Source organism: Trachypithecus francoisi, unplaced genomic scaffold (genome assembly GCF_009764315.1).
Source record: "Trachypithecus francoisi isolate TF-2019V2 unplaced genomic scaffold, Tfra_2.0 Lachesis_group4, whole genome shotgun sequence".
NCBI lineage: Eukaryota > Metazoa > Chordata > Mammalia > Primates > Cercopithecidae > Trachypithecus > Trachypithecus francoisi.
The window spans coordinates 28,671,022-28,696,895 of NW_022681469.1; the positions used below are offsets into that span (position 1 = coordinate 28,671,022).

The following is a 25,874-nucleotide window of genomic DNA, read 5'->3' on the forward strand; positions in this document are numbered from 1 at the left end:
TCTTGAAAGGGTTTTTTGGGATAGAAATTCTAAGCTGATTACTGTTTTCCTTTCAACACATTGAAAATATTATCCCACAGTCTTCTGGCTTCCATTTTTGCTGCTAAAAGGTAATCAGTTGTTGACTTACTGTTCTTCGGAAGGTGACCTCTCTTTGTTCCTGGTTTCTTTGAAGATCTTCTCTTGGCTTTTGATGGTCCACAGTTTTATTATCATATATTCTTCAGATGCACCATCATATGTCCAGGTATGGAAATTTGTTTTGTCTTGCTTGAGAATCATTTGAATTCCTCTATCTGAGTGTCACTCGCTTTCCATTATTTTCCAAATTTCTCAGCCATTATATTTTTAAACATTGCCTCTTCTCCTCTCTATTACCTTCATCTGAAACTTTTGACTGGATAGATGTTAGACCTTCTCATTCTAGCCCCCAAGACTCATAACCATTCTGTTATATTTCCATTGTGTGATCTCTCTGGGCTACATTCTGGACAATTTATCTGTAAAAAATATTTGTGTCTTTATTCCAATTACCTGATTTTTTCATTGGCTGAGTTTAATCTGCAATTTAATTGATCTGTGAAGTTTTACATTTCAATTGCTAAGGTTCATTGATTCTGCAATCTTTTTTTTTCACGTTTTTAACACTGCTAAAATCAGGATACATCTTACAATTGGTGGCATCTTGCAATGACAATCAGCAGTATTGTTGATGGCACATAAAATTATGGTGCATCTTATAAAATCAATCCTGTTTTATAGTCAACACAATATGATATTCATTTCTTATTTTTGGAAGTTCTATTTGTTTTTTTTTTTTTATTTAAGCCCAAATGACTTGAATTTCTTATCTATTTTAGAATTTATTGATTATTTCTTTAAATGTATAAGACAGATATTTTATATTCTGTGTCAGATAATTACAGTTCCTAGATATTTTAAGTCTATTTCTGCTGCGTATTCTTTCTGCTGGTTCTCACTCATGGTGCATTTTCTTTCATGCCACGTATCTGTGAACCAATCATTTTCCTTGAACATTTATCTGTGAGAATCCCTTGAGGCCTGGGTTGAAGGTGGGTTCTTCCAGAGAAGATTTGCATTTACTTCTGTAAGTTGCTGGGGACACTACCAACCTGAGACCACTCTAAATTAAATAATTTAAGGTATTTTTTGGACTGTATAGTTAGCATAAACTTAAACCACAGACTCATGTTGGGGAGCTTACTTGTGGTTATGAAATCTCAGGAAACATTTTTCCCAGCATCATCTAACAGCAAAGTTTTAAGTCCTGGACAAGAATAGTATGTTATCTGCAAGCAGGTCATCAGAGTTAAAGTGTCTTAAGGTCTTGGAATTGTTGGGAGAACGGAGAGATATTGACAATTTTTTAGATTTTGGTAAATATGCGTGTTCAAATAGCTAGAGCAACAACTAGAAGAATAGGCCCAGTGCACACAACTTTCAAACAGGTAGAAAGGATAAAGATAAAAAGAGATGAAGGAGGAAACATAAACCAGAAAAAGATGAGGAAAAAAGATTTACAAAAAGGAATTTTAAAAAGTAGAACATAAAGATACTCCAGAGCCTAGAAAAAAAACAAAGTAGAACAAATTGAAAGGGCATAAAAAGAAGAAACTTGCCTAATAATACTAAATGTAAATGGATTTAACTCTTCAATAAAGGACAAAAATGACCATATGATTTATTTAAAATACTAGCTATATGGCCAGGCGTGGTGGCTCAGGCCTGCAATCCCAGCACTTTAGGAGGCCAAGGTGGGTGGATCACCTGAGGTCAGAAGTTCAAAACCAGCCTGGCCAACATGGTGAAACCCCGTCTCTACTAAAAATACAAACATTAGCTAGGCATGGTGTGGGAGTAATCCCAGCTACTCAGGAGGCTGAGGTGGGAGAATTGCTTGAACCCAGGAGGCAGAGGTTGCAGTGAGCCAAGGTCATGCCACGGTACTCCAGCCTAGACGACAGAGCAAGACTGTCTCAAAAAAAAAAAAAAAGAAAAAAATACTAGCTATATGGTTTCACAAGAGGCACTCTTAAAACATAAGAACAAAGAGAGACTCAAAGTCAAGGATGGAAAAAAGATATTTCAGGTAAATACTAATAAAAGAAAGCATATAGCCAGGTGCAGTGGCTCATGCCTGTAATCCCAACATTTTGGGAGGCCAAGGAGGGAAGATCACTTGAGGACAGGAGCTCAAGACCAGCCCGGGCAACATAGGGAGACCCTGTCCCTACAAAAAATAGAAATAAGTTAGTCAGACATGGTGGCATGCACCTGTGGTCTCAGCTACTCGGGACACCCCTTCTTAAAAAAAAAAAAAAATCAGGAATAATTCTAACAAGCAATGTGCAATCCTCTCTGTTCTGAAGTAAACAGGTATATGCAAACCTGCCCCCAAAGTCTTAGGAAGCTGAGAGGTCCAAGAAAGAGGCCGACAAATCTGTTTTTTAGAAAGAAACATTTAATAGGGACTTAGAAGCAGAAGTCATGTCTATGTATCAGGTGTTGGTGAGACAAGCTGGTGATTCCTGCACCACTACCCCCGAGACCCATGGCCCATACACCACAGGGACAGGATAACTCTGAAGGGATTTGTAGGACAGTGGAAGGGTGATAGCATCAAGGCTGTACCAACCCCAGGGCAGGATTCACGGCAAGCACATACTCCACACAAGGAACAACAGACAAACTGGAAATCCTGAGGCCTTCCCCGATCTGGGGGCAACCAGAAGTCAACATGGCAGATTAGCATTCAAGATGGAGTTGTTTTGGTCTCCGTGCCTCCTGGAGACAATTACAAAACTATTGGAAAATGCTCACATTCCAAACAAATCGAACAGTATACTCTATTCTTAAATAAGAAAACTCAATGTCATCACGCCACTGTGCTCCAACCTGGGTGACAGAGTGAGACCCCATCTCTACAAAAGTTAAAATCATCCAGGTGTGATGGTGTGCACCTGTGGTCCCAGCTACCTGGGAGGTTGAGGTGGGAGGATGGCCTGCACCTGGGAGGTAGAGGCTGCAGTGAGCTGTGATCACACCACTGTACTCTAGCCTGGATGACAGAGGGAGACCCTGTCTCAAAAAAAAAAGAGAGAGAAACTCTTGCACATGTCACCAGAACATGCGTACAAGATTGGCTGAATAAATGGAGATGTCATACAACAGAATACAAAGAGCAGAGAAAAGGAGTCAACTACAGCGCCATGCATCCACATGGTTGAACCTCAAAAAACGTAATGTTGAGCGAAAGAAGCAAGTCAGAACACACTGTGTTTCCATTTACATACATCCACAAAACAGCATATTGTTTAGGAATATGCCCATATGCAGTAATTACAAGGAAAAGAAAGAAAATTATTAGCATGATTAGTGGTTTTGTCTAGAAAAGGAAAGGAAAGGGAGTACATTTGAGGGGCATGTGTAGGCTACTCGAATAATGTTGCATTCTTGTTCTTAAGCTGAATGATAGGGTAAGAGTGTTAATTTAATTTTTTTTTGAGACAGAATCTCACTCTGTTGCCCAGGCTGGAGTGCAGTGATGTGATCTTGGCTCACTGCAACCTCTGCCTCCCAAGTTCAAGTGATTCTCCTGCCTCAGCCTCCCAGTAGCTGGGATTACAGGCACCTGCCACCACACCCAGCTAATTTTGTATTTTTAATAGAGATGGGGTTTCACCATGTTGGCCAGGCTGGTCTCAAACTCCTGACCTCGGGTGATCCGCCCGCCTTGACCTCCCAAAGTGCTAGGATTACAGGTGTGATCCACTGTGCCCGGCTGTTAATTTTATTTTTAACAGCCACTGAAGTTTTATACAGGATCTTGTACATATGATATACTTCACAATAAAACATATTTTAGGTCGGGCGTGGTGGCTCACACCTGTAATCCTAGCACTTTGGGAGGCGGAGGTGGGCAGATCACGAGGTCAGGAGATCGAGACCATCCTGGCTAACACGGTGAAACCCTGTCTCTACTAAAAACACAAAAAATTAGCCGGGCATGGTGGCGGGCGCCTGTAGTCCCAGCTTTGCGGGAGGCTGAGGCAAGAGAACGGCATGAACCCGGGAGGTGAGCCAAAATTGCGCCACTGCACTCCAGCCAGGGCAACAGAGCAAGACTCCATCTCAAAAAAAAAACAAAAAACAAAACATATTTTAAAGGAAATACAGGGAGGTTAATTTACTTTTTATAGTGAGAAGCAATCAAAAATGCCCAAAACTGAAAAATCAAGAAGTAGCAATATAAGCACTTTACCTAGTCTTATGAATGTTGAGCATCAAGGCTAGAAGAACTCAATGTGGTTATTGCCAGAGAGCAAGACCAGGGAAGAAAGTGAGGAGCAGGACTCTGTTGCTTTTTATAACAAGTCTTGTAGAACTCCGACTCTTCATACGACGTGCTGAGTAATCCTTTAAATTAAAGAGAAGCTGTAAAAGTGGCATTTAATACCTAGAGTAGTCCAGCTCACAGAGACAGCAAGCAGAATGGTGGTTGCCAATGGGCAAATGGGAAGTCATTTAATGAGGATATAGTGTCAGTTTAGGAAGAGGAAAAAGTCCTGGAGATGGATGATGGTGATGGTTGCATAGCAGTGTAGGTATACTTAATGCCACTGAACTCTACACTTAAAAACAAAATGGTACATTTTATGTTAAGTATATTTTATCACATACACAAAATTAAAGCTAAAAACACCCAGCCAAACAGTAGCATTTGAGCTGAGTTAGGTAAGATGTGAAGGAGTTAACTCGACAAACTGTGATGGGGGGACTGCAGGAAATTTGATTCTAGCCCTGAAACCCGTCCTCGTTAAAGGCATTAATTCCCATGTCTGGCTGGGGACCACCTGGGGGTCTCCAGAGATCGAGTGAGGTGCTCCAATATCCGCAAACAAAACTTCCAAACTAAATTATGTTTTAGTCTCCAAAAGTCCCCTTTGGGTGTTTTAGGAAAATAAATACATCGAGTGTAATCTTTAAAAAAAGAACAGCAGGATCATCATCATTCCCTTTCTAAAAGGGTTCTTTGATTCTCGAGAAGATTTGCCACTGTTTCTTAAGATGAAAGCTCCCCTAGTGCAGTCAAAATGTGATTTAATTAACAAAAAAACAGCCTTATCCCACCTTTCAGAAATATGCCAAGCAGGTGCTTTCAGGAAATGAAATATTAAAAATCCAAGAAAACAATGAAACGCCTAAAAGGCAGGTTAATGCTGCTCTGGATTAGAGGTTCAAAATTTACTTTCTCATGCAAAATCCCAGTCTGGGGCCACCCACCGCAGGGAACCCGAGCCTACTGACCACATCTCCCCAGTTTAGCTAATCATGACTTTTGCCTCCATCACACACCATAGATTCTAATTCTTTACAGGCATCTGCAAACACAAAACAAAGTCTTCGTGGGCTGGGGCTGTGTCATATTCATTTGCATCATTCCAGGAACTCTTGGCATAGCCAGGCCACTGCCCAGGACCTATTTGTTGACTGATTTGTTGATTCACACATTCCAATGACTCCCCAAAGTTTAGGGAACAAACCTTCGCATCCAGGACCTTCACCTTTGCCTGCTCCACTCATCTCTGCCTCTGTCAGCCCAGAGCTCCTAAACCTTTGCTCTGAGCTGCTCCCTATGTTTAGTTACTGGACCTCACTCTCACCACCCACAACCAGGGACCTACCTCCCTTGGTGTCATCTTCAAATGCAGGCCTCCAACACCAAGGTCTTGCCTCCCTCTCCCCCAGGACATATGTTCCTGCCCAGATATATGCCCAGAAGTTGATGATAGACTATTGGGCAACCCTCCGCCACATGGCTGCCTCCATCCAGGCACCCAGTTGGCTTCCTCTCAACCACACTACACCTACTCCTTCCCTGCCAGCTGGGTTTCTGGATAGAGGCCAGACCCCCTACCAGTCACAGGGCAGTAAGAGCTATGGAATGGCTGGCCAGGACATGTCACTTGCCAAACTCCTCAGAGATACTGTGAGGAAGTGGGCTGGGGCTGGGGGTTCCCTGGGTGGGTGCCTAGTGTCTGGTCATCTGGGACTTAGCTAATGACCACCATGAGGTGCCCAAGAGCACAGGCTGAGGCCTGCTCCCAGCGAGAGAGTGGGTTGGTAGCCTACAGGCCAAGGAAGGGATGCAGCTGCAGCCAAGGCCAACCCCTTGGGCCTGGAGAGCCACCTGGACAGCCCTGTGTGGAGCTTTCCAAGGCCTCACCATTTAGAGGAAAGGTAAAGGTGACCCACATGCTTTCCCTGCCCAGGGTCCAGCAAACTTTTTCCAGAAAGGGCCAAAAAATAAGTATTTAAGTCTCTGGGGTCCGGAAGGTAAGATAGAGCAACCTGTTCTCACTAAAGAGTCTGTTTTTCCCTTTAATTAAAAAAAAAAAAAAAAAATGCTGGGCATGGTGGCTCATGCCTGTAATCCCAGCACTTAGGAAGGCGAAGGCTGGCAGATCACGAGGTCAGGAGATCGAGACCATCCTGGCTAACATGGTGAAACCCCATCTCTACTAAATATACAAAAAATTAGCCAGACGTGGTGGTGGGCACCTGTAGTCCCAGCTACTCGGGAGGCTGAGGCAGAAGAATGGCATGAATCTGGGAGGCGGAGCTTGCAGTGAGTGAGATCACACCACTGCACTCCAGCCTGGGTGACAGAGCAAGACTCCATCTCAAAAAAAAAAAAAAAAAAAAATAGAGACGGGGTCTTGCTGCATTGTCCAGGCCAGCCTTGAACTCCTGGGCTCAAGGGATCTCCCACCTCAGCCTCCCAAAGTGTTGGGGTTACAGGCATGAGCGACTGTGCCCAGCCTAAAGAGTCTTTTTTATGTTTAAAAATGTAAAAACCATTTTTAGCTTGAAGGCTATGGAGGCTAGATTTGATCTGCGGGCCATAGTTTGCCTACCTGGTCTACCTGAAGAGGCAGGCATTCGTTTATGAGATTATTCAGATCTATTAGAGAGCTCCAGGTAAACCAGAGTCAAGAATTAGAAGCATTTTCAATCAAATGCAGTGATTTCCAGAGTGAGGCATTCATTCCTACCAGGGGATAAAGGAAGGAGCTATTAAGACTTATAAGCTATATTTTTATCTCATTGTTTTTATCTTAATTTTTATGTTTTACAAAATATATAATATGAGTACAGTGGCATTTGTACAGAATGTATAAATACATAGTTACATATGTTGGGTGTGACAAGCTAGATTTTTTAAAAATTATAGGGGTGCAGGATGAAAAAATCTGAAGAATTCTGCCTAGAGTTCTTACATCAATTTATTTTGTAAACTTGCCACCACCATGCTTTTGTTTGTATAAGTACCTCTTCTTTCACATATTTCTGGGTGGCAAAATCTGATTTTTAAAATTGAAATTTATTGAAATTCATGGTGATAGATGTTGCAGAATTTAACAGTCCTTGAAAGCTGTGTATTAGGAAGCAAAACGCTATTTGCTGAGCACCACTGTGAGCGACATTCTGCCTTTGTAACCTCATGTCTGGCTGGGAAATCGGGCAAAATTTCCCCAGTGTTTGATCAAATTCCTCCCCCACCCACTGTTTTGTTTTGTTTTGTTTTGTTTTTGAGACAGGGTTTCGCTCTTGTTGCCCAGGCTGGAGTGCAATGGCGCTATCTCAGCTCACTGTAACCTCCACCTCCCAGGTTCAAGCGATTCTCCTGCCTCAGCGTCCAGGGTAGCTGGGATTGCATGTGCCACCACACTCAGCTAATTTTGTATTTTTCAGTAGAGACGGGGTTTCTCCATGTTGGTCAGGCTGGTGTAAGAACTCCCGACCTGAGGTGATCCCTCCCACCTCATTCTCCCAAAGTGTTGGGATTATAGGCATGAGCCACCACCCCCCGGGCCAAAATTCACTTTCAAATAACACTTGACTACTTCACATGTAGAGCAGGTACCTCGTAACAAAGTATTCCCAGTTTTTCCTCCTGCCCCTTATGACATTGCTGAAATGTATCTCACTTATCCATATGTTATAATCACACAATGCATTGCTACTATTATCGCTTTAAACAAATAGTTATATTTTAGATAAATTAAGAATAAGAAAAATAAGTTATTTTACTTTCATTTATTCCTGCTCCTTCCCTTTCTGTATGTCGATCTGAATTTCTGACTTATACTATTTTCCTACTCACTGAAATGCTTCTTTTAACATTTCCTGTAGAGCAGATAGGCTGGTGATGAATTCCCTTAATATTTGTCTGCGAAAATATTTATCCTTCACTCTTTTTCTTTCTCTTTTGTTTTTTTTTTTTTAAGCAGAGTCTTGCTCTGACACCCAGGCTGGGGTGCAGCGGTGCAGTGGCACCATCTTGGCTCACTGCAACCTCCACCTCCTGGGTTCAAGCGATTCTCCTGCCTCAGCCTCCTGAGTAGCTGGGATTACAGCCATGTACCACCACGCCCAGCTACTTTTTGTATTTTTGGTAGAGACGGGGTTTCGGCATATTGGCCAGGCTGGTCTCAGATCCCTGACCTCAGGTGATCATCCCGCCTCGGCCTCCCAAAGTGCTGGGCTTACAGGCGTGAACCACCGCGCCCAGCCTCACTTCACTCTCTGCTTGCTTGCATAGTTCCTGACCGGAAGTCTACTGTGGTTTTTATTCTTGTTCTCTATTGGTAAAGCGGTAAAGTGTTCCCTCAGGCTCTTTCAAGACTTCAATTTTTTTTTTTTTTTCAGTTTAATTATGTTATGCCTAGGTATAGTTTCTTGGTATTTATCTTTCTTGGTTTTCTCTGAACTTCATAGATATGTGTTTGGTATCTATTAATTTTGGAAAATTCTCAAGCATATGACTTCAAATATTTATTTGGCTCTGTTCTCTCTTCTCCTTCTGGCATTCTGATTACATGTACGTTATACCTTTTGAAACTGTCCTCCAGTTCTTGGGTGCTCTGTCCTGGGTTTTTTCATCCTTTCTCTTTTGCATTTCAATATGAGAAGTGTTTTCTTCCCCCTTCAGTTTCACTGATGCTTTCCTTGGCTGTCTCTGGTTTACCAATAATGAGCCCATCAAAGGCATTCTTTGTTTCTGTTACAGTGTTTCTGATTTATAACACTTTCCTTTAATTCTTTCTTAGAATTTCCGTCTTTCTGCTGCTTACATTACCCGTCTGTCTTTTCCCTTAGAACACTTAACACATCAATCATTGTTATTTTATTTTTATTTATTTTACTTTTTTTCTAGAGACAGGGTCTCACTATGTTGCCCAGACTGGACTCAAACTCCTGGGCTCAAGCAATCTTCCTGCCTCAGCCTCCCAAGTAGCTGGAACTTAGGCATGAACCACCACACTCAGCTCTAATCATTGTTATTTTTAATTCCCTGTGTGATAATTCCAGAATCTGTATCATGTTTGAGTTTGGTTTCTTTTTCTCTTCAGATAGCTTTTGCTTTGTTTTGTTTTGTTTCTCCAGAGACAAAGTCTTGTTCTGTTGCCCAGGCTGGAGCGCAATGGTACTATCATAGCTCACTGCAGCCTCGAACTCTTGGGCTCAAGTGATCCTCCCCAGCAGCCTGCTGAGTAGCTGGGTCTATAGACACGTGCCACCACACCCGGCTACAGACAATGTTTTTGATTTTGGTTTTGGGTTTTGTTTTGTTTTGCCTTTTAATATACCTTGTAAATTTGTTTTGAAAGCTGGACATGATATATTGACTAATAGAAACGGAGGTAAATAGGCTTTCAGTGTGAGACTTTGTATTAGTCTGGCTAGGAGTTGGGTTGTGCTTAATGTTTTCTGTAGTTATTGGTGCCAGAGGCTTCCAATTCCTCAGGGGTCTTTGGTTTTGTCTCCCCAGCTGTCTTTTGGTTTCCCTAAGTACTCCTCCTCTGAGAAAGTCAGCATCTTCCAGTTCTTTCAGCTTTAATCCAGTTTCATTATACCTCTTGGTGTGGTGGTAGGATGTGGGGGGAGAAAAATGTTCTATCATCTTATGATTATGAGATGAGCAGGTCTCTGGGCTGTGACTTTCACAAGTGTTTCTTAGTTTTTTCCCCCCTCTCTTGGGTGAGATAGGAATATCGCAGGGGACTGGATTTGGATAATTTCCCTTCCCTCAAGTAGATAAGGCTCTGGTAAAGTCTTTTCCTAGCAGAGTAGACCTTTGTCATGGAGAACACTCTGGGCATTTCAAAATGGTTACCTTTCCTCCACCCTGCCGGCAACACCAGAGATTTTTTCTTGGTTCTTCATTACGAGAACCTGGTGGAGTTCCTAGAGGTAAGATCCACAAACATATCGGGGGAGCCCCTAAGGCTACAGGCCCCCGGGAGTTTCTCAATCTCAAGCAGGTTCACACTCAGCCTCCAATTGCATCAAAATTACCATGTAAGTGTTTTTACCAGCTTATGGCTTTAACAGTTTCTGCTCTAGGTACACAGATCACAGCTGTGTACCTGGAGCAGAAGGTTGGCCTGTCTCTCCAGATTTGGGGGTGGCAGGTGCCTTGGGAGTTCAGTTCTCTGATAGGTCTGATAAAAGCCATTAACTGTCAGCATATTCAGCTTATTTCTTGTTGAAAGAGTTTCCAAGTTCTTTATATGTCAGCACTAAAGCCGGAAGTCCCCAAATCTTTTATAATAGGCAGTGAGCCTAACTGCCCTTTGCTCTAGAAGGAACATTACTTTTATTATAATGGACAGTAAAGAAATCTGTCCTTCACTCCAGAGGGAGATATTGTCTATCTTTCAAGGTTGTTTGTTCTTCTAACATTCTTAAAAAGATCATCTGGAATTATCTAGATATGCAGAAATATAAAAGGCCCAAGGAGAACTGTCTCTCAACAGATGTAAAAAACACTGGGAAAATGGTGCCAGAAATGAGTTTAAAACGGTTGTCCTCAACCTTGGCAGTACATTAGCACCACCTGGATGGATTTTTATAAAACCAATGCCCAGAGATTCTGTTTCCATTGGTCTGGGGTAAAGCTCCAAGCGTCAGTAGTTTTTAAAAGCCCCTGTGTGATTTTAATGTATAGCCAAGGTGGAGACCACCTGTCTAAAAGTTGATGAGGTGAGATATAATTAATAATATGTTTTTTACCTCAGTGCTTCCCAAGCTTTGCTGTGCATGTGAATTACCTGGAATTATATTCAATGCAGACTCTGATGCAAGAAGATCTAGAGGAGGGCCAGAGATTCCGTTTCTGACAAGCTCCCTGGTTTTGCCTGAAATTATCATTCCATTTGAGCAGCAGGATTTTGGCTCACTGGAAACAGACTTCTCATTATAATCTGTGTCTACTGCTAAACTTGCATCCTTAAGGCTTTATATAGATATACATACATATAGATAGATGATAGATGGATGATAGATAGATAGATAGATAGATAGATAGATAGAGGGGTGGATATGTTCAGGAATGTATCATGTAGGGAAGGAGAAGGTAGCCTGACTCTGGAAGATGATTCTTGCAGTAACAGTAAGGCCCACATGTATACATATGTAACAAATCTGCACGTTGTGCACATGTACCCTAGAACTTAAAGTATAATAATAATAAATTAAAAAAAAAAAAACGAGGAAGGCCTGTCCTTTCCCAGGACCACAGAAATACCCTAGGCATTGAGATCATGAGAAATTTGAGGGATGCTTCAGGATGTTGAAAACAAAGATTTAGAACATAGGGCCGTCAAGTCCTAAGTAACAACTTCCCTCTGAGCCTTACATTGCTCAAGTATCAATGGTAGCTGTTGGTGAAGAGTATTTGGATCCAAGTATCAGAGAAATAAAAAGTAAAATCTTAGTATTGCTGGAGTAAAAGCCCTTTCCGGTATGAGTGACCCAGAAGAACACTGACCAATGTTGTTTCTATTTCTTCTATTGGGAGTAAGGGAAACAGCTCTGGCCATCCTCCTCCCAATCTCCTGATTTAATTTCCAAAGGTTATGGTCCGGTTGGCCTCCATGACAGCAGAGCTGGCATCTGGGCCTTCCCATCTCTTTGCAGTGCTGGCAGCAAGAGGGAAGGAAATGCCCTCTTCCAGGGCCAGCACTGCTCATGCACAGGCCTTCCCCGGCCCAGCAAAATGTCCATTTTCCAGCTTGAGTGAGTCTCTTTCTGGCTACACGTATCTTTCATTTGTTTTCTAGAGTAAACAGAAGACTCCTAGATAGGAGTCAGGTTCCAGAGAGCCCATAAGGACATACAGAGACATGTCTGTTAAATATTGATTGTATTGGTGGCCCTGGGGCAGGAGGGAGGGAGGAAGATCTAGTGCCTCCTTCTTTAATGTCTCTTTAACCAAGTTAATACCTGTCCACTCGCCAGCTGCCTCTGGAAGCATTTTAGAAATACCACTTCACAGCCGGGCGCGGTGGCTCACGCCTGTAATCCCAGCACTTTGGGAGGCCGAGGTGGGCGGATCACGACGGAGCTTGCAGTGAGCCGAGATCGCGCCACTGCACTCCTGCCTGGGCGACAGAGCGAGACTTCGTCTCAAAAAAAAAAAAAAAAAAAAAGACCATCCTGGCTAACACAGTGAAACCCCATCTCTACTAAAAATACAAAAACAAAATTAGTCGGGCGTGGTGGCGGGCACCCGGCACCCGTGGTCCCAGCTACTCGGGAGGCTGAGGCAGGAGAATGGCGTGAACCCGGGAGGCGGAGCTTGCAGTGAGCCCAGATCGCGCCCCTGCCCTCCAGCCTGGGCGACAGAGCGAGACTCCATCTCAAAAAAAAAAAAGAAAAGAAAAAAGAAATACAACTTCATAGTGAGGAGACACGTTATCCTTTCCCACCGAGCCTGGTGTCTCTGAGTTTTCTAATACAGATTTGCTGAAATGGGAACAGGAGGTCTTTGCTTTTCCTGACCTCTGTGTGTCTCACATCCATCAGAAAGAACAATGCCATGGCGAGGTACTCAGAGCGGAGGGAGGAAGACTGCTGCAGCCGGTGAGCTAAGCAGAAAGAATATCCCTGGCTTCTTTGGGATCCGATGTGGACTTGGTCCCGCTGTAGGTACTCATTCAATACCTCTTTATGATGTACCATTGTGTGCTTAGGTGCTGAGGATTCTCAATGACTAAGACCTTGGCTCTGCCCGTGAAGGGCTTATAAGCCCAAAGCCGAGGTTAATGGTAAAGCTAGGCAGAATTGCTTAAATACTCAAACAGAATACATCTATTTGCTTGTTGAGAGAAGTGAACATTTTGTCATCCAAGGATGTGAGAGGCTAACAAAGATGGGGACAGGTGATTCTACAGGCCATGAATCCCTATGAAAAGACATAAAGTCCCTTGGCTGGATGCGGTGGCTCACATCTGTAATCCCAACACTGGCAGATCATGTGGTCAAGAGATCAAGAGCATCCTGGCTAACACAGTGAAACCCCATCTCTACCAAAAAGAGGGCATGGTGGTGGGCACCTGTAGTCCCAGCTACTCGGGAGGCTGAGGCAGGAGAATTGCTTGAACCCGGGAGGCAGAGGTTGCAGTGAGCCAAGATCACACCATTGCACTCCACCCTGGCGACAGAGTGAGACGCTGTCTCAAAAAAAATAAAAAAAGGCATAAAGTCCCTAAAGGTTGGAAATAGTCTTCAGCCCATTCCAGATGTTTTGCAGTAAAATATTAGCCATAACTCTCCTGATGGCAATCCGGAGCCCCGACCCATAGTGGGAAAGCCTATAGGAACAGCAGGATGCCCCTCAACCAGCGAGGGAGACCTGGCTTTTGTTCTCTACATTCCCTCTCATCAGTGCACAACTGAAAACTAAAAGGTTTCAGGAGCCAGGCACAAAATACAAAAGTGTGAGACCAGAGGGACTGCAGGAGCTATGTGTATTTTAAAGGCATTCAAATTCAAAACCAAAGTCAGCAAAGCATCTCCTGCCCTTTTGCTACCTTAGCAACAATCTGTAGAGCCGCTCCTGACAATCTGCTACGCCATTTCCATCGCCTTAAGTCTGGGCATGTCCCTTTGCCTCTTCAACACTTCAACTGCCTCAACAGTTAAATAAGGATGATAATACCCAGCCTGCATCTATCACTGGGTAATTGTGATAATTTAATTATCCAATAGCTATAAAGCACTTTAAAACTATAAATCACTATAAAGCTGCAAGCAATTTAACCAATACCAAGCCTTTCTTATCTCTGAATATTTAATTTATGCTCTGTCTCTCTTAGAACGTAGGGACATACATTCCAATATATTTTCCAAACTTCCACTAATCATATTGGTTGGAAAAAGTACTTTTTTCCTCTTGCCCTGACTTGTTGAGAGCATGGCTTCTGCAACTGTTACCCGGCTGTCCTGCAGCAAATCATATCAACAAATATTTACTAGCTGCTGAGCTAAGCCTTGTAGGAGATACAAAAAAGCATGAGATTCACTTTCTGCACTAAAGGAGCAAACTGCCCAGCTGAACCACAGAACCTGTGTGTTCTAGAGAAGAAAAAAACGCCTGTGCTCCCTGGATGCCCCCAATATACCTGAAGCTTTACTTCAAATACAAGAAACAGCTGGTGTTCGTGATTTAAGGCTCAGTACAAATAGCAGAGAGAATTTATTTTACAAGCTGCCTGGGTTGGCAAAATTCCAGAATTCATCAAACAGAAAGATAAGGATGATGATGATAATGATAAAAATGATTCTGCATAATGAGTCTTTCTATAGTAACATAAAAGAAGCGCAATCTACATAGGACATTCCAGAGTTGAAACATGCCCTCGGCCGGGCGCGGTGGCTCAAGCCTGTAATCCCAGCACTTTGGGAGGCCGAGACGGGCGGATCACGAGGTCAGGAGATCGAGACCATCCTGGCTAACACGGTGAAACCCCGTCTCTACTAAAAAATACAAAAAACTAGCCGGGCGACGTGGCGGGCGCCTATAGTCCCAGCTACTCGGGAGGCTGAGGCAGGAGAATGGCGTGAACCCGGAAGGCGGAGCTTGCAGTGAGCTGAGATCTGGCCACTGCACTACTGCACTCCAGCCCGGGAGACAGAGCGAGACTCCGTCTCAAAAAAAAGAAAAAAAAAAAAAAAAAAGAAACATGCCCTCAACATCACCCAAAACCGATTTACAAGAGGGCCTTTCCAAGACCTGTAAAACCCAGTGACCCCCTATGTTTGACATGGTTGTGTTTGGAAGCTGGACCTGCGAAGGTTTCAGGCAGTGATCCTTTGTCTTAATCTCATAAAGGAAACTCGGTATCTATAGAACCTGGGAAAAATCCCAGAGAAAGAACCCCAATATTTCCAAACCCAAATAATAATAAAAATTACTTAACATCCAGCTAGTATTTTTCCGTGATCTGTTGAGATCTTTGTTATTACATTTCATGAACAATCTGAAGCAAATAAGTCTCTCACTTTAGGGAAAATGCTGAAGACCTAATTTATAAATGAATTTCCACCACTCAGTTAAAATAATTCTTTTTTGTTTGCTTGCTTGTTTGTTTTTGAGACAGGGTCTCACTCTGTCACCCAGGCTGGAGTGCAGTGGTTTGATCATGGCTCACTGCAGCCTCAACCTCCTGAGCTCAAGCCATCTTCCCATCTCAGCCTCTCAAGTAGCTGGGACTATAGCCACCACACCTGGCTAATGTTTGTATTTTTTTGTAGAAACAGGGCCTTGCCCTTTCGCTCAGGCTGGTCTCAAACTCCTGGGCTCAAGCAGACTGCCCACCTTGGCCTCCCCAAATGCTGGGCTTACAGGTGTGAACCGCTAGGCCCAGCTGAGAATAATTCTTTTATTTTTTATCTTTTTTTTTTTAATTTCACTTTAAGTTCCAGGATACATGTGCAGAACGTGCAGGTTTGTTGCATAGGCAAACGTGTGCCAGCTGACAATAATTCTAACACATACCAAGAGCTTCTACTGCCAGGTAAATAACTGAATGCTTTAATATTTGCTTAGTTAATTCTCTTGATAAGTCATTGCAGACACTGTAGTTATTCTTTTAAAGATGAGAAACTGAGGAGCCCAGAGGTTATCTCATGGGCCAAAGTCATACGGGTTGGTGAAAAAGTTGGTCCATTCCATGGTTTTCCACCACCTGTGACCCAGAATACAGAAGTGGCTATGGTCTGCTCCCTGCCTCCAGGGGACTGCAGTCCAATGAAGGGCTCTGGTGTCAACTGGACAACAGCTAATCCCAAAGATATCCCTCATTCTGTCAGCTACTTCACAAAGATCTTCTTTTGGTCCCCAAGAGAATTGGGTGCAAGACCTGGAGGTGGCTAGGAGAAACCCCTCCTTCCCAGTACTGCAAAAAAGAGAACTCAAGACATTTTTCCTCATTATTGTTAGATTATACTTTTTCTATCCTCATTGATGTCTTACTGGTGGAAAATTCCCTACAGACTGATTTGATGAGGTATGAAAGCCTTTCAAACTTAAATGTGCTTCAGAAATGTAAGTCGCTACCAGGAATGATGGCTTATACCTATAATTCCAGCACTTCTGGAGGCCAAGGCAGGAGGATCACTTGAGCCCAGGAGTTTCAGACCAGTCTGGGCAACATAGAAAGACCCCATCTCTACAAATGATTTTTTTTTCTTAATTAGCCTAGCTACTCCGGAGGCTGAGTAGGAGAATTGCTCGAGCCTAGGAAGTCAAGGCTGCAGTGAGCTGTGGTTGTGCCACCGCATTCCAGTCTAAGTGACAGAGGAGAGATCCTGTCTCAAAATAAAAAATCTAGCCCACCTTTTTCACATGTTTTGGGGAAGTAAACAAAGAATACAAAGAATAAAGTTAAGAATAGTTTATATTACTATCTTTCCTAGCTTTCCAAATCTAGACAGGCTCCTCTACCACCCATCACTCTCCTGACAGCAGTCTGTTTTATTTATAGCAGCTCTCCTCACCCAAATTAACTTCTTAATTTAGTTACTTGAGTACTTTACTTGAGTACTTCCAACTACAGTGAAATTTCATGCAATAACAGATTTTGTCTTCTTGTTTGCAATAATAAAATAATAACACTGTCTCAAGAGCCAGGTGTCGTGGCTCGTGCCTGTAATCCCAGCATTTTGGGAGGCTGAGGTGGGAGGATTACTGCAGCCCAGCAGTTTGAGGCTACAGTGAACTATGATTGCCCCACTGGACTCCAGCCGTGGTGACAGAGCCAGACCCTGCCTCTAAAAAAAGAAAAAAAAACTGTCTCTGGCACATAGTAGGTACTCAATAAATGCATGTTGAATAGTACAATTTTCGTTTAAAATTAGTATCTTTATAAACATTTTTAAAATTGTTTTTCAAGTCCATAGAAATAGATTAATTACAACCCATGGTTAGTGGCACACCCTTCATTGATCTATGCATGGTCCCCTTTTTTTTTTTTTGAGACGGAGTCTCACTGTGTCACCCAGGCTGGAGTGCAGTGGCGTGATGTCCGCTCACTGCAAGCTCTGCCTCCTGGGTTCATGCCATTCTCCTGCCTCGGCCTCCTGAGTAGCTGGGACTACAGGCGCCTGCCACCACGCCTGGCTAATTTTTTTTTGTATTTTTTTTAGTAGAGACAGGGTTTAACTGTGTTAGGAAAGATGGTCTCGATCTCCTGACCTTGTGATCTGCCCGCCTCGGCTTCCCAAAGTGCTGGGATTACAGCCGTGAGCCACGGCACCCAGCCGCATGGTCCTCTTTTAATTATTTATTTAGCTACTTAATTAGGTTTTTTTAAAAATCATATAATAGGCTGAGTGTAGTGGCTCACACCTGTAATCCCAGCACTTTGGGAGGCCAAGGCAGGAGAATTACTTGAGGCCAAGAGTTCAAGACCGACCTAAGCTACATAGGGAGACCCTTATCTCTACTTCAAAAAAAAAACAACACGTAATAAACACCTGAAAAAAACAGAATCTAAAACAAAATCTAAGGTTCATCGTCTAACCACAGGACCCTGTCTATCTCTCTCATCCTTTACCTCTCTCCATTTGAAGGAATCATCATTCAGGAATCCCACGTTCTTCATTTCCTGTGGTCTTAGTCTCCCTAGAAGCAGAACCCGAGATGGAGATTCTTATGCAAGTGATATGAAGGGGAGTGGTCTCAGGAGGCAAGTGAAGGAAACAGGCGGGGCAGGAAAAAAAAGGCTAAGCAAGGATGACTTGCCTGAAATCGTCTGGAGCTCTAGCCCAACCCCATGGGAGCTCGGGAACATTTGTTGTGACAAAGTGTTGCTCTCACCTTGAAGCAAAGAGCTAGCTATGTGTACTCCTGAGCCAGTCTGTCATGGGTGGACATTTGGGAGGATGGTAAAAGAAAAGTCAGGTGCGCAGCCTCCTGCGTGAGGCAACCCCCATTTGGCCAAGAGCAATTTTCTAGAGAGGGACGTAGCCCTGAACATTGGCAGCCAATACTTAACAGCCGCTGGGATCTGTGCATTCAGCCAGGAAGTGGGGTCTGGACATGTCCACTATGACTTGCTTCTCTTTTTATATAGTTTCATCAAAATTTGTATATCTTCTTTAAAAGTATGCATATTTTTTTTTCCGGTGTTTGGATCTTTCTATAAAGGAAATCATACTAAATTTTGTTTTGACTATTGTATAATAATATCTCAGTATGTGAATGTACCACACCTTTTCACCCATTCTCCCACTGATGGTTTTCTGAGTTATTTTTTGGTTTTTACGATTGTGAACAATGTTGCTATGAACATTCTCGTATGTCTCCTCTTGTACAATTGCAAGAATTTCTTGAGGTCATGCCTAGGGTGGAATAGCTAGATCATAAGGTGTAAACTTGAGAAGATAATGTCAAACTGTTTTGTAAAGTAGTTTTACTAATTCAGCTGCCCACCAATAAGGCATGAGACCCTGCCACTCACATCCTCTCCAACTTTTTGATTTTTGTAAATTGAATGAGTATAAAACGGCATCCCATTGTAGTCTTGATTTGCATGTCCTCAATCACTAATCATCCTTTTATATGTTGATCAGATATATCTGCTTCTTATTCTTTTTTTTTTTTTTTTTTTTAGAGACAGGGTCTTGCTCTGTCACCAAGGCTGAAGTGCAGTGGCGGATCATAACTCACTGCAGCCTCGAACTCCTGGGCTCAAGCAATCCTCCCACCTCAGCCTCCCAAGTAGCTGGGACTACAGGTGCATGCCACCACACCCAGATAATCTTTTTCCTTTTCTTATAGAGACATTGGGGGCGGGTTCTTACTATGTTGCTGAAGCTGGTCTCAAACTCCTGGGCTCAAATGATCCTTCCACCTCAGCTTCCTGAGTAGCTGAGATTATAGGTGCTTTCACCACACCCAACTAATTTTTTATTTTTATTTTGTTTTTATTTTTGTTGAAACAAGGGTCTCACTTTGTTGCCCAGGTTGGTCTCTAACTCCTGGGCTCAGGCAATCTTCCCACCTCGGCCTCCCAGAGTGTTGAGATTACAGGCATGCACCACCGTGCACGAACTGTGCTTCCTCTTATGCAAAATGCTTGGTCAATTTGGCGCATTTTTCTATCGGCTTATCTGTGCTTTCTTTATTGATTTGTTGAAGTTCTTCATGCATTCTTTGTCTGTTGTGTGTATTAGGAATATGGTGAACATCCTCTCTTGGCCTTTAACTTGTTTTCTCCCTTTCTATAGTATCTTTTAATGAACAAAAGTTCTTAATTTCATTTTGGTATCTGACATTTATGTCTTGTTTAAGCAATCTTTCCCTTGGCCGGGTGTGGTGGCTTACACCTGTAATTCCAGCACTTTGGGAGGCCAAGGTAGGAGGATTGCTTGAGACCTGGAGTTCAAGACCAGCCTGGGCAACATAGCAAGGCCCCATCTCTCTATAGAAAGACATAATAATAAAATTTTAAAATTAATCTTTCCCTTAAGGAATCTGAAGGATAATCTCAATCCGAGAGGAGTGACCACAATTAGGCCCAGGTTACAGGCCAGCCACAGAGGCAAGCTTGGTCATGCTCGCCAAGGCACAGCCCTGTCTGAGGCAGCCCTAACCAGCCAGCACAAGTGACCAGCTGGCTGACTGGCAGGTGTGCTCTGGCTACAGAGCTGGATATATTATGCTATTAGAGCTAGGTGCTGTTAAAAATTCTAATCATAGACTTTAATTAACTTTCCTTGCTCTGACGCCCGCTCACTAAGCAACCTTCTGATTATAATTTGGCTTCCCATGTATCTTGCCTACAGGGAAAGAATGTACTGCTCAGGCCGACGTGAGGATCCAATCCACTCAACAGTTACATGCCACGATGTAAATTAATAAATTCGCATTCTGATTTTATCATCTGCCTCATCTGAGGTCTATAGGCGTGAGTCAGCATCCCCTAGTTTAATCAACATGGACACTGAGACTATCAAGCTTTTGAGCTGAAAAGCTAAGAACTAGACCCAGGACCACAGTGAAATCACCAAGGTAACATTGCCCTGGAGGCCCCTTGGCCTGATAAAGGAGGACTTCTTACGTGTCATGCAATACAGACAGGGATTAAAGTCGACTTCTGACATTATAAAGAGTTGCATATTCAAAACCATGGCTTGGTTCCATTCAGGTGAAGGCAACGAATGGAGATGATCACGAAACTCACATTGAATATTTATTGGCTTATAAGCACACACCAGATGCTGTACAAATCCTAGGGAGGAGATTAAGATTTACAGAAATGTTTGGAAAAAGCAAAAAAACAAAAACAAAACAACAACAAAAGGACAGATGGTACGTGCTGAGGTGAAATGAAACAAGAGGCAGCTGGTTGATGAATTCTTGCTCTACTTAGGGACTCGCGGTCCAGGATACAAAATAGACAGACACACACACACACAAACCAGGACAAGGAAACACAGGATACACCACAGCACAAACGGAAATGTGCCAGGGCGGTGACATTATCCAGGCCGGAGGAGTGATTTAGGACCTGTAAGATGAGGCCTAGATCTTTGAAGTGAGTTCAAAAGGCAAAGAGGAGGTGAGCCCATTAGGACAGATGGGGATAATCTCACCATCCTGCAATTTAGATGATCACTTCACCCAGCCTTCCTGGGTGAGCAGTACCTACAGTGACACAGATCCCCTCCCGCCATCCTGGTCACACTGAATAACAAAGGGAGGAGAGGGGTAAGAACTGTAGTATGTAGAAATTCTCAGTGCAGTGAAGGGAAGTGAACTTCTACTTTGTATTCAGGCCTAAAACAGGAGGGGAGGGGCCCAGCGCCGCAGCTCATGCCTGTAATCCCAGCACTTTGGGAGGCTGAGGCAGGCAGATCACCTGAGGTCGGGAGTTTGAGACCAGCCTGACCAACATGGAGAAATCCTGTCTCTACTAAAAATACAAAATTAACCGGGCATGGTAGCATGCGCCTGTAATCCCAGCTACTCGGGAGGCTGAGGTAGGAGAATTGCTTGATCCCAGGAGGCAGAGGTTGCGGTGAGCCAAGATCGAGCCATTGCACTCCAGCCTGGGCAACAAGAGCAAAACTCTATCTCAAAAAAAAAAAAAAAAGGACAGGAGGGAGGGAAGAGACCTTCACTGACACCCCTATGAGATTTGCTGCTCAAAGGAAAATATTTTCCAGGAAGACTGAGAGAAATTAAAGGAAATTCTATGTCATCTTTGAGACCCATCTGAAGACAAGCGGTGTCTCCCACAGTGCCACCAGAGCAAGGTCATTGTCTTGGCTAGATGTGGATGAGGCTAGAGAATCATCTCAGATTTTCTTTGGTTCTAAAAATGAGGTAGAGAGAGACATGCCGCCCAGGAAGGGGTCATGCTAAGTGCAGCTGCCCAGCCAGCAGGGTGGAAGGAGAGACAGACAAAAGGCTCATCAAAAACAGCGGGACCAAAATTGAGCAGGCTGGCAGAACCACTCCTTGCAGGGACACCGCCAGGACACAAGACTCCAGGGAGCTGGCTGGAAAGGGGCAGGCCTGTGTGCTGTACAAACCCAGAGGGCTCTGACTCACACGGGAAGGAATGGCCTCCTTTAACAGTGGCCTCAGTGGGTGCACGTGTGGGTACAAATAAATGCAGACAGAGCGGGGCCGTCGCCTAGTAAAGGTTGTCCCGCACGTGCTCCATGATGGTCGTCAGCCCCAGCCAGGTCTCCTCCGCAGTGGGGATGATCTGGTTAGCTGGCAGGAGGAAGCCATAGGTCCCGGTATCTCTCAACTCAAATGTGAATGCAAATTTGATGCCATTATCATACGCCCAGTCGATGCTGCTCCCACTAGCTGGATCTGTAAGTCGGAGGACAAAACACTCTTGAAGCCCAGTTCCCTCCTGGGTTAGATGGGAAAGGGCCAAGAACTCTGCCTGCCTGGGGTTCCTTCAGGAATCCAGAGTTTGATCCTCAAGTCATCAGTCCAAATCATCAGCCTGATCCCTATGTCTCAGACCATCCTGCACTGGCCTGAGGTGCACACTGGTCTCAAACCAAGAGATCTGAAACCCTTACTCCCGCCTTATTACTAACTTACTGTGTCCGTCCTGTTGGTCCCTCAAAACCAATCTCTATAGAGAGCGAGTACAGCAGGCAGCCTCCAAGGTAGCTCTAATGATACTTGGATCCTAGAAGTCAAGTCTCTGTGCAGCTCCCTCCTACATTAAATAGGGCTGACCTCACCAGTGTAACTGACAGGATGCTGCAGAAATGAAGCCATGTGACTTTCAAGGCCAGGTCATAAAAGACACTGTGGCTTCTGCCTTGCTGTCTCTTGGATTACTCACTCTGGATAAGCCAGTTGTCATTTGGTTTTGTAAGGACATTCAAGCAGGCCTCTACAGAGGTTCATGGTAGTGAGGAACTGAAGTAGTGAATGAAAAATGCAAGCTGATATGGTTTGGCTGTGTCCCCACCCAAATCTCATCTTGAATTGTAGCTCCCAGAATTCTCATGCATTGCGGGAGGGACCCAGTGGGAGATAACTGAATCATGGGGGTGGTTCCCCCATACTGTTCTTGTGGTAGTGAATAAGTCTCATGAGATCTGATGGTTTTATAAGGGGAAACCTCTTTTGCTTGGTTCTCATTTGCTCTTTGCCTGCTGCCATGTAAGACATGCCTTTTGCCTTCTGCCATGATTGTGAGGCCTCACCAGCCACGTGGAACTGCAAGTTCATTAAACCTCTTTTCCTTTATAAATTACCCAGTCCCAGGTATGTCTTTATCAGCAGTGTGAAAACAGACTAATACACAAGTCTTAGGGTTGACTGTGACCCTGGAAGGCATCTTGACTGCAGCCTCATGAAGGATCCTGAGCCAGAGCCATCTAGCCAAACCACTGAATTCCTGCCCTACAGAAACTGTAAGAAAAAGTATGTTGATTGTTTTAAGCTGCTAAGTTTTAGGATTTTTTTTTTTAACATTACAAAAGAGAATGGATACAGAGAAGGCAGCACAGACCTTGGGACTTCCCTTCACCAAAAGGCTTATGAAAGGCAAGAGGCCCATTTTTCTGCTTCTTCCCAAAGTCTGCTAGCTCAGAAATTGCCTAAGAGTGCAAAATATAGATAATTCTTTTCTTTTTTTCTTTTTGAGACAAAGTCTCACTCTGTCACCCAGGCTGGAGTGCAGTGGCATAATCACAGCTTATTGCAGCCTTGACCTCCTAGGCTCAAGTGATCCTCCCACCTCAGTCTCCCAAGTAGCTGGGACTGCAGGCACATACCACTATGCCTGCATAGTGTATGTAAATAGATACAAATTTATCTATTTGTAGAGATGGGGTCTTACTATGTTGCCCAAGCTGGTCTCAAACTCCTGGACTCAAGTGATCATCCCACCTCAGCCTCCCAAGCTGCTGGGATTAAAGGTGTGAATCCCATGCCTGGCCTGGATGACATTAAATAATAAAACGATGTCAATAGCAGCTACCATTTGTTGAGCATCTATCATGAGCCAGGCATTATATCAGACACTTCACATTTATGATCTCCTAATCTTTAAAAACTCAGTGAAGTAGGTTTTATTGTCCTTGTTTTACAGATGAGGAAATCCAAGCTCAGAATGGATAATTCACCTAAGGAAGTACAGATGGAAAATGGTGGAGCTGCAATCTAAACCCAGGTCCATCTGATAATAAAGCCCAGGCTCTCCTCAACCAGTGAATAAAAAACAAGCCTGTTACCTGGAAATATGGGTATTTTGGCTTTTCTGTGGTTCCTGAGATCTGTGTGATTCCTGAATAGCATTTGTGATTTTTCTAGGGATGCTTCCAGTGAGATGCCGTGCTCCCTCCCTGTGTGGAGGGAGCCTTTCTCTACCTCGAGAAAATACTGAATGAAAAGCAATGGTACCAGAAGTTTCTAGAAGTTACTTATATGGCAAGTGCAAGTATTTGAGAACACATTTGAGATTCAGGAAGGAGGCAAAAAGGCTTCTGCCGAGCAGTCAAAATGACAAACTTTGTAAACTTCACTTTATTTGGGTCCCTGCTCAAAGTCTACCTACTCTTTAAAAAAAAAAAAAAAAAAAGGAACATGCTATTAACGCTGTTCTGCACACTGTATTTTTCAATTAACAATTGATGAGTATTCCCTTTTAGCACACATAGATCTACCTCATTCGCTTAAGGACTGTGTAGTGCTGCATTGTGTGAACGCACCAAATGGTATTTATCCTGCATTCTCTATACGGACATTTTAGACACTTACAAGGGTTGGGGCTCAGAAAGTGGTACCCCAAAGACTGATGTTTTGACATGCTGAGAGCCCGCAGAAGCCGACTCCAAATCAAGGTCCCTCTAACTTCTTATTCCCCATACCTGCCCCACTACCAAGCACAGGGAGGGACTGTCTCTGTCATTGGAAATTTCCTCATCTGACTGAGAAAGTGTCTTTCCAAAAGAAATGCAATTGTCTTAAACAGCCTCCCTAGAGGTCTCATCAAATAACCAAGAAAGATAAACCACCAGAAGAGATGAGACTGTGAATCATCACCACACCCAGACAGACTTCATCTATTCTTCTGAGGGCAGCTCCAAGAGATTGCCTGGAGGACTTTATCTGCTTAATAAGACAACCTTTGTTCCTGTGCAGCTCTGCCCCTCACCTTCCTGTAATGTCTGCCTCCCACCTCTCCAGTCCATACATCTCCTCCCTCCTGTATGAAAAAAGGTGTACAGGCTTCTGTGCCCCATTGGGTTATTGGGTAATCATTGTCTTGCGATTCCTCTGTGCCATGCACACTAAAATAAAATTTTTTACGCCTTTTCTCCTATCAATCTGCCTTTGGTCAGTTGATTTTTCAATGAACCTTCAGAAGGCAAAGGGGAAGTTTTCCCTTGGCCCCTATACATGTCTTTTGTGACTATAGATAATGCTGTCATGAACACCCTTTCTTCCCCCATGTCAGATGGGTAATGCACTCACATTGTAACAAGATTGGAGGAAGGCATATGTCACACATGAGCGTGAAAACCCAATCACCATGCTTATGAACTATAAAAAGTACATGGAACTGCCTTATCCATGAGTCAGATGAACCCAAAAAACTTGTTTCCCAGCCCTTCCTGGAGCAGAAGCAGTGAAGAGGAGGGGAAAGGGTTGCTAGAGGCTGTTGGCCTGAAGCAATACAAGCTACTGCTGACACTCTGGCAGGAGAAAGGAGACATAAAACTCTACAAAGCAAACACTGGAATTAAAAAAGCAAAACAGGCTGGGACCATTTAGCAGAAGGTCCAAGCAGTCCAAGATGGCAGAGTAGGCCTTTAGCATATATGAACTGGGGTGGAGAAGTCCACTTAACCATGAAGAAAGGGGCTTAAATCTCTTCTTCATGCTCCGTTTTAGAAGGCAGAAGAGTGTAAAATCCATTTTAGAATTATTTTCCTCTAAAATGGTGATCTAGGAAAAGGTCCAGCACTTGAAAGGGCAAACGTTGACTATGTATGTAGCACACACCATAACC

The 25,874-nt window shown here is 43.6% G+C and overlaps 2 protein-coding genes, 1 long non-coding RNA gene and 1 other non-coding gene across 4 annotated transcripts in view; 1 reads left to right on the top strand and 3 right to left on the bottom strand.

Annotated features, from left to right (window-relative positions):
• Positions 1–4,431, bottom strand: part of CPA5 (carboxypeptidase A5) — a 29,825-nt gene extending 25,394 nt beyond the window's left edge. The window contains exon 1 of the mRNA XM_033194851.1: positions 4,283–4,431. The gene's annotated coding sequence lies outside the window, so the exon portion shown is untranslated. The remainder of the gene's footprint in view (positions 1–4,282) is intronic.
• LOC117073659 lies at positions 1–25,479 on the top strand. The gene is made up of 5 exons (XR_004433309.1): positions 1–247; positions 12,895–13,017; positions 20,161–20,386; positions 23,952–24,069; positions 24,173–25,479. It is a non-coding gene; the product is annotated as an uncharacterized LOC117073659 (long non-coding RNA).
• CPA4 (carboxypeptidase A4) overlaps positions 20,555–25,874 on the bottom strand; it is a 31,563-nt gene continuing 26,243 nt past the window's right edge. Inside the window, exon 11 of the mRNA XM_033194852.1 lies at positions 20,555–22,204. Coding sequence (XP_033050743.1) covers positions 22,017–22,204 — 188 coding nt within the window. The 3' untranslated portion in view covers positions 20,555–22,016. The remainder of the gene's footprint in view (positions 22,205–25,874) is intronic.
• LOC117073900 lies at positions 25,314–25,417 on the bottom strand. Its single transcript, XR_004433447.1, has one exon. It is a non-coding gene; the product is annotated as a small nucleolar RNA U13 (small nucleolar RNA).